The sequence below is a fragment of the Lepisosteus oculatus genome, chromosome 15, assembly GCF_040954835.1.
Source record: "Lepisosteus oculatus isolate fLepOcu1 chromosome 15, fLepOcu1.hap2, whole genome shotgun sequence".
Taxonomy (NCBI): domain Eukaryota; kingdom Metazoa; phylum Chordata; class Actinopteri; order Semionotiformes; family Lepisosteidae; genus Lepisosteus; species Lepisosteus oculatus.
In genome coordinates this window covers 29,458,146-29,467,610 of record NC_090710.1, presented here as the reverse complement: position 1 = coordinate 29,467,610, position 9,465 = coordinate 29,458,146, and the positions used below count along the sequence as shown (strand labels likewise).

Genomic DNA, 9,465 nt, shown 5'->3' with positions numbered 1-9,465 from the left:
GAGAGCATTTATGTAGAAAAAAATGGTAATGCAGATAAAAAAGTGCGATTTATGTTGTAAGTCACAAGTGACTTTTATAAATGTGGGATTGGGGTGACAATTTCTTATTGGAATGTTACGTTCTTGTTCAGTCGCCCATATCTCCACACACAGTACCCAAGGTGGAATATTAATACATGAATACTGAGAACACAGATCTTCCTATTTTCCTATTACCTGTCTACACTTATATACAGTATGCACAGTACTGTATATACAGTACATATATACAGTATATTACGTAAATTGGGAGATTACACAACACACAAAAATGTAAAGTACTGTATTTTCCCATCTATATTTTACTTAAGGTGTGATGTTGTGCAGTCAATACAATTATTTTTTCATCTGGGTGATTATCTCCCATATGTAGATCACTTTCCATTAGTACTCCAAAGAAAAAAGACAAAAGAAGCTCATGGTATCCAGCTGTAGTTTTGGCAAAAAAAATGTAATTAGATCTGCACAAAGTACTGGTGTCCTGGCACCTCTAAAGAGGGGCCAAACTGGTCCTGGGGACCCACAAGCCTGCTGGTTTTAATTTCAGCTGAGCTCCCATTTAATTGAATTGGGACCCTAATTGACCTAATACAGTAATAGCATTAAAAGTAGCCTTTTTACTACTGTATTACAGAAGTAACTTATGATTTCTTTACATTTTGAGAAAAAAACAAAAACAAACCTTGTACAGGTTCCACTCAAGCAACCTGTTGAGTCATTCAATGAAGTCAATAAGTGGAATGAACGTGGGGGGTGAGTGGGAATATTACTGTTCTCGAAACCGGCCCCCAAAGGGAAATGAACAGAAGAACAGAGGCAAATGAGAGGAGGCTGTTTGGCCCATCGTCCACTTGGGAGTTCTCTAGGAACAACGACATCTTATTCTGCTCAAGACTTATTACCAGTATTGGATAATTTGTTCAGTACCTTCACCATCTTTAAAGCTGTGCTCAGATTTAAATGCACACCCACATGGTTTCCTCCAGGTTAAATCCAGGGTTGACAGACGAGAATTTGAATGAACGATATAATGGAGTATACTGTAATGAAAATCTTGTAAAAATACTAGTTGAGCACAAGGATCAAGAGCTGCCCATGTATAAACTCTGTAATTAAAGCAATGATGTACCTTTTGTTTTGTGCTTTTTACATTGATTAAAGCTATCATACAGCAATCTTAACAAAACTAGAATATAGTTACAAGCACTGAGAAATAAAAGCTGTCCAATTGACTCTTTTAGTAAAACTCTGTAAGAATGCTTTCGTCTTGATATATAGAATATATATAAACTTTTGTAAAAGCATTTTACAGTATATTTCATGTATTTTTATTTATTTCACTCAGACCTCTTTTTTAATATTCTGTAGGAAGGTATCAAGATTCATTTGCACCAAAATTGAATCAACGATATCACAAATGAATCAAGAAAATGTGATTGCATAATTTTACTCTTTATAAGAAAAGGAAGATACACAGCTATGATAGTTGTCTCTACACATCTATTTGTAAATCATCGGATTTGAGAGCTGAATGATAGATGCACAGCTTTGGTCTTTGAATTCATCTGCCTCATAGATATGTTCTAATTGTAATCCTCCCTGTAGTGAGTTTTCATGCTGAAATAAATGACCGAGCAAGTATCTCCCCGCTGACACGGATTATAGCTTGTTGCTAATGGAATGTTAACTGCTTTTTAAATAACTTCAGAATATATCTGATGATCCATAAAAGAGTCAACTGGAGTGAATCAAATCCATATCCATACTTTATTGCCTCCATTTGCATGAAATATATCCTCCATATTTTTACATGTCAGACATTTTAATGTCACTGCCAGTTCCCCAAATGGAAAATTGGAAACCCATACAAAAAAGTTCACAGCGCAGGTGGAGAGATGAGCTATTTTATGATTGTAAAATTACATTTAGAATGTCTTACAAATATCAGTCTCCGTTACTGCGAGTTCATCAACTTCCAGCCATGATGGCTTTTAAAAGATAAACTCTACAAACTCTACTCTATATAGTACCAGACATTTTTTTCAAGTTATTTTATTTCTTCTTTTTTTAAACGAACTACAGTACTTTTTAACAATCACAGTGACCTTTTTGTAGACAAGTGGATACCTACTTGTCTTTCCTCTTCAAACAAGGCAATTTGCTTCAGCAATGTTCTGTTAAATGGATTTATAACAGGCTTGCTTGACAAGCAGAAGAAGCTTTACTCCTTGGTATATAAGTCTTTCTATTGAGACAATTCCCAGAACACTGGTTTTCACCCATCTCTGGCTAAAAACTTTAAGGTGGAAAAAAAAGCTTTAACATCTCTTTAACCTATGGAAGTCTACATGCTTTCTTCATTGCGGTTCTTTACAAAGCGTAGTGTTTTGTTATCTCGCATTGTAAAAGAGAAAGAATGGTGATTTGTGTTTAAAGTGACAATTGGCATACAGTATTTCATACATACAGTACATTAAAATAGCAAAATTAGTTCTAAATGCTTATTAGAAAGAGCAGAGGGGCTGAAGTAGATAATGTTATAATGATAAGCTAGAAAAGTGACTGTTAATGTAATTTCATTGTCAGTCATGCTTCAGATAAACTTCTTTTTTCCTTATTTGCCAATTTGCTCGATTTGTTTCTTATTTTAAGGAAGCAAAAATGATCTTCTGGATATAATTTCACCTGTCAGCATATCAGCTACACCACCTGCCAGGAGACCTAATGGTTTATAACACTCCAAACAAATTTCAAATATAGTTAATGAACGCTTAAATGCTATTAAAAAAATATTGAATAAAAAGTCCATCATTACCTCTCTTAACACTTTGATTAACAAGTCTATCTTTTTTTTAACTTGTCTTTGGACCATCCCAACCTAACCACATAAGTCTTTCCACTCGCTTCTGAAGCAAAGATGATCAGAAAGATAAACTGAAGATGTGTTTCTTGCATTTTTTAGGATCACATGTGAGGAAAGAAGTAAAAAAAAACCCAGGCTGGGGCTCGTTGATACATCTGTAAGAAAGAGATCAGAGGAAGAGAGAGTTACGGTGCTGTTGTCAAACCCATAACCAAGGAGACAGCTGGGCTTAGTTTAGTGCTGAGACATGAGATACACAGTGGTCCCGCGGAGAGCGCGCACTCTTCTTTTATTTGCTCCGAATGGTGAGGGGCTGGCCCTTAATGGGAGAGGACGCCGCTGTGGTTCTCAGCTGCAGGTTCTCGCGGACGAAGTTGCGCTGCTGAACTGAAACGGTCCTCACCGGCCCTGAGGACACCGCTGCGGACGTCCCGGGAGAGGGGGGCGTGTAGCGCGGCGGCACCCCGTTCACCTCGTAGGTCCACTGCATATCAGCTGTCTGGAAGAGGGACACTGATGATGAGACCTCTACACCTCTCACATGAGAAACAGACAGACAAATGCCACTGAGCACTTGACTCTGGACTGGGCAGAAGAGTTTCCATTGCCACCACTGCCGGCATCCTTGACTGCCGTGGTTCCCGATCCTGGTCCTGGTGACCCACACACCTGTTGGTTTCTGTTCATTGTACAATTTTAATATTACATTTATTTTAAATTCTACACTTTTAGTTATCCTATCACTCCGGTTGACTTTTTAATGCTTCCCATAATTCTCTAGAAGATGAGAACGGTGCCAAAATAAACACCAAAGTCTTCTTCATAGGTACCGTAGATTCTTCAATCTCATTGTTTTTTTATGAAATTCATAGCTTATGTATATTCCCCCTGCATGTACCGTAACATTCTGCACATCCTAACATCCTGTGGTACCAATGTGATCATTCACCCCTGATACAGTATGTACTGCTGGTTTTAGAAATATTAATCAGGTCTAAATCCAAATGCGTGCATTTCCTTAAATGTGTACTACCTGCAATTTTGAGAAGAGTTGCTCTCCAAGCTGTGGGAATTAAAGAAACATATTGATTTAACTAACTTATTACTATTGCTTGTGATTTTAAGATTCAAAGCCAGCTTTTAGCACCAGGTCCTTCTCTGTCTGGTGCCGGGTTGAAAGAAGCATGCAGAATTCTGACAGGAGTAGAATATGTGAATAAGACCAAACTAGACTATGGAAGTAAAGTGAATTTGTGTATTATCCACCACATCCATTTCATAGGAGGAAAGAACAAATTTCTCCATACACTGCAATCCTGGCCTTGCAGGGAGCACTGTCATCTTGCAAAATGACACCGGTGATGAGTGGCACATCATCAGTCACACCTTAGAAGTTCTACAGTACAGTACGTCATACTAAGTGTCTGGAAGAGCAGAGTCTCAGGCTGGGAGCTATTACAAACAGGCTAGGGTTGACTGTAGGCTAAACCAAGAACAAGAAACAGAAGGACACTCAAAACAGCGATTGACTCCCAGGTCTATGTGTAATGGTAATGGCAAACTATGATATTGGGGGATTTTAGGGCGATGACCTTTTCCAAAGGACAGGAGGACATTAAGGCCATTTAGCGGGTTCCATCTTAATTAGATAATTAATCTAAGGATCTCATGATAGAAGCTGGGGCAGCAAGATGGCTTGTTAAGAGTTCCTCAACTCTTCCTGCCCCGTGTGTAAAGAAATATCACTTGTAATCGGTTTTAGATGCACTTCTCCTTAGTTTCCATTTGTTTCCTCCGCTTTTTCAATGCTCATTTCCAGGAATCAACGAAAGTCTTTAAAAAATCCCCATACAGGTACATCTGATTTTTGAAAGCCTCTGAGGATTTTGAACACTTGAATCAGACTCCCTTCCGTCATACAAACTATACTGTTCATACAAACAATACAAAACCTCATACATTATGGGTTTCACAAGTCCATGTTTTTTTTCTTAGCATCAGGGCTAACCTTTCCAGTCAGGTACAAAAATATTGGTCAGCAGCTACAGTATATACAGTACTGTATCAGCAATTGCATACAATATATAAACTGCCGGATGTTGTAATATAAATATGTATACAATCACCCATGAAGCTCTCTTGTATTTAGTACATTTTTCATGAAGGCAAGGACAATAAGTCGGATTTCTAAAGAGTCAAAATGGTGTAAGGTAGACATGCAACTGCGATAAAATCCAGAGACACAACTGCTTTATTTTGTTTTAGTTCAACATTTGTTTGCACCCACATCTGTTAAATAATGTTGTACTGTAGATCAAAAGCATATTGTCTTTGAAAGCTGTATTTTTTACGTATCAAGCTGTCTAAGTTTTTTTTTCCAAAGACAGGATTTTTCTGTTTGTTTTAACACTAGTGAGTGAAAACAATACTGTTCTACAATACAATGGTGTGTAGCCCCTAAGAACAATAACATAATTATCATCAGGCCCATGGGAACTGGCCACACATTCAACACAGAGCAGGACTAGGCAAAGGGGAACATGTTCAGTAATAAAAGTTAAATACAGGCCCATGAGAACATACTCTCACATAAAGCCTGTTCAAATAATGCGCATGGGAACTCATCTGACTTGTTGTATATTTAAAACAGAAACAATATAAAATAAAAATGTGAGTGGGTGCTCCTGCATAAAGGTTTAAAATCTCTACCATTTTATGGTGTTAATCATTTTAGGTAGAAAGTCATTCAAAAATAAAATCGAAATAATGTGAAATGTTTCCAATTAAACAACAATGGCTACTGATTTCACAAAAAGGTGCGCTTCATGGTTTAATAATAAAAATAAACTTCTGTTTATAAAGCACCTTGCCAAACTCAAGGACACTGCATAGTTAAGTGCAGTAAAATTGAGATTTTAAAACGGATGATCAGAAGAGGAGGCCAACTGGCCCATCTAGATCACTTGGTTGGCTTTTCATGGAAGAAGCCAGGAACCATTGGACAGATGGATATTCAGGATCAGAAGTAACGAATTCTATTTGTGCATGAATGGTTCTGACAAAAATAAGGTATACAGTATGGTAATAAAGTAGATGTTGCATAATTGTTTTTGGTGTTCATCCAACAACCCATTTTCATCCAATTCAGAGTCACGGGCAGAGCCTATCCCGGCAAGCAACATACAGTGCCTGGAGGAAAGCCACACGAACACGCTGAGAACATACAGTATGAGTGTTAGGCAGGAGACTGAGGAGAGTTGGGTGAAGTTAGTACGTAGTAACATTTGCAGTTCTGGGGAAGCTAGCCTCTTTAAAGCAGTTTCTGTCTATTTTGTATAAACCCTTTCATGTTATATTTCAGAAGCCTTAAGTTTATTTTCTTTTTAAAACCAAAGACAGGAAGCCGCCTAGACTTTAAAATACAACTACAGTAGCTGTCTTTGCAGTGTCTCATGTGCAAATGTCCCTTGAGACATGCCACCAAAAGGAGATCCGTTTTTTTTTGTTCTAACTTCAGGTTATATAATGTGTGTAAGAGGAGCAATGTCAGGCATCAGATCTACAGCCGTCGTAGTTAACTTTACTAGCAAAAGGATTCCCGTGAACATAGAGTATACACCTGCATTAGAAGCACCAAGAAATAAGGGTTTGCTTGCATCAGCGGTAACAATTCAAGCCTCCATCATCTCTCACTCCCAGGCCTCTTTGATCCAAGCAGCAGAGAGTTTTCTGTAAGTGCTATGAACCTGAGCTAGGATTCAATGATAATAAAGGCAATAAAGCCAATCATTATTGGAATTATCCCAAATATTGTCCCAGGAAGTTTAATCTGTGAAATTCAAGTCCCTACGTGAATTGTAAACATTGCTAAGGGTTTATATGAACCCTGCAAAAAAAACAGAGGAGGACAATCCCTTTAGTTTGGCATGAAGTCAAACAAATTTTGCTTTGTGTAGACAGACTCAGTCCCTAGAGGAGGCCATATACATTGCAGCATGGAGATTTCAGCAAACAACAAAGGTGAATGTGATCACCTCTGATGAGTGGGCACAGAAATAGCAAATTGGGGAGAACACGTGTTGCCTGACAACACCATTGCTGAGGGGTTAGGATATAACATTTTAACCTTATTAAAAAACCTGATCCCAAGTCAATATATTTCAGGATTGGCATTAGATATTCTGAAAATCAAAAGCCTTGACCTTTATTGACAGAACAGGAAGGAAGGGGGGTCTGTAGTCATGTGTATAATGTGATGAAGACTTCAAATGTTATAAGAGGCCAGACACACTTTCATAAAGTCTGTTTGACTGTGGTGAGATAATCTGGTTAAATAAACCTAAAGCCAACAAAGAAGCTAACACAAAGGATGATAGTTAACACAAAGTGAGGAAGAAAATAAAAAAAGACATGAAGGGTGATATCCTAGCACTGCGTTTAATTTTCTTATGAGGCTGATTTCCAATATGGCCTTAGAAAAAGGAAGCTGTTAAGTTCCAGAATAATATATTTTTAATTAATAAGGAATTTACAAAAGCTGTTAAGCAAAAATAGTATGACAGCATAACACAGGTAGAAATTAGATAAGATAAGATCACTTTATTGGCCACATACAATTTCTTGTATTAGGAATTTGTCTTTTTTTGCATACCACAACTTGCCCTCCATGAGACACACAGACATGGAGAGAAGCTGGGGGTCAGAGCGCAGGGTCAGCCATTTATACAGCGCCCCTGGAGCAGTTGGGGTTAAGGGCCTTGCTCAGGGGCCCAATGGAATAGAATTCCTCTGCCGGTCCCGGGATACAACTGATCTCTCCATGAACTTCTCACAACTGCAAAGGCATGTCTCTATTAAGCAGTTGCTGGACAGCACTGATTCCCCAGACAAGCAAACAGAGCTGGAGTGCATTTTTTTCTGAAAAAGGAGGAGTCTCCACTGGAGAAGTCTGATGAAAAATATTTTGGGGCTTGTCATGGCTTCCAGAAGAGTGGTTTCCCTATATGATTTGTGCTCTTTCCAAAACGTTTTGCCGTGTCAAGCAGATTAAGGATCAAGAACCCAACAGGAACATCACATTCAGCTCTCCCTGGTAAGACTACTGTGTGAACATTATTTCAATGTAATTTATTTTGCAGCACTTTCACCTTAATTATCAGAATTTCCGGCTTTTCTGTGTGAATATCTAGTAACGTTTATGTACTATACCTCTTGTTTGTCTGAGACAACACTCTGTTTAAAGACCACTTGCAGTATGGTTGACAACTGAGTGGTTAGGTCACCTGTCACTACAGTCACAACCACAGTTTTGACCAGCAGTGCCTGTTGCTCTGTGGAGAACATTAGCATAGAAGCTGTCTTGGTAAATTCAGAAGAATCAAACTTTTAATTTCACTTAGGTGAGAAACAAACAGGAAATCAGTATCATTTACTTTGGGTCTCCATCATCTTAAACAGTTTAGGAACTCACACAAAACAAAACTAGGGCAGTAACTAAATAAGCAAAAAAGGAGGACTGGCAAAAGAAGATCTAGCCTTGGGTTACCTACAGTACATACTTGTCATGTCGTCAACTAAATTTGATTAAATTTAATGTATGCAGTATTGGATATTTATAATCTAATTATACAGTAGGCACGTGATTTTGGTGTGACCTTACAATAGTTCCAAGGAATGTAACAGGACTAAAACTGCTATATGTCTATTTTGTAAAGTATACTTACAAAATACCATGATGAGAAAAATAAATGTAATTTCCTATCCATTTTTTTTAAATATATGGAAACATGATTTATTGGTAACAGCTAAATACAATTTAAAGACACACACACACATATGTATATACATTTGTATATACTGCATTCATAGAGCCAAAACACTAAGTAATGATTCACTATACTCTGTGATGTCCTATACATTTTTACACTTTCCATCAGTTTGCAACTACTGTACCTAAGCTTTCTCATGAGGATTCCACAACGATTATTTCAAAAGTGTAAACATCAAAGATTTCTGTCATGAACACTGTCAATAATAATCTCATCAATACAGAGCCAGAGCCTACAATTTAAACATCCCAAAGCAGAATCAAGCACTTGTTTATTGCACACATAAGAAAAAGAAAACACAAAGACGCTTACAGCTGAAATGTGAGAGGACATACTGTACGTTCCCCACTAGAATTAGAATGAAAATTTTATTTTAACCTATTACCAACTTCATGATATGAACTTTTTTTTAAATTGATATCACATAAGATATAACATATAATATATAATAATTACTTTTACAGTATATATCATTCCTTGTATTATATATTATACTGTATATTTTATATCATATTAGATAATGTACTATTGTCTATAGACAGGATTTCTCCTCTCTCCTCCTTACTTGTTTGCAGAAAAAGTTTTTGTTTACTACTGCTAAAGCTTTCAAACACAATTAACTTTCTAACTTGCAACAACTTTTTTCAAGAACTCTATTTGTAACCATTGCATGCACATAATTAACAAGAAAATTATTTTTTCAGAAATCAGAAGGAGATGATTTATCTTTGTAAA

General features: G+C 37.2%; 1 protein-coding gene across 1 annotated transcript in view; it reads right to left on the bottom strand.

The window, feature by feature from the left end:
* Positions 1–1,783: 1,783 nt before the first annotated feature.
* LOC102694899 (cilia- and flagella-associated protein 47-like) overlaps positions 1,784–9,465 on the bottom strand; it is a 208,134-nt gene continuing 200,452 nt past the window's right edge. Inside the window, exon 64 of the mRNA XM_069178726.1 lies at positions 1,784–3,401. Within this exon, the coding sequence (XP_069034827.1) occupies positions 3,192–3,401 (210 nt within the window). The 3' untranslated portion in view covers positions 1,784–3,191. The remainder of the gene's footprint in view (positions 3,402–9,465) is intronic.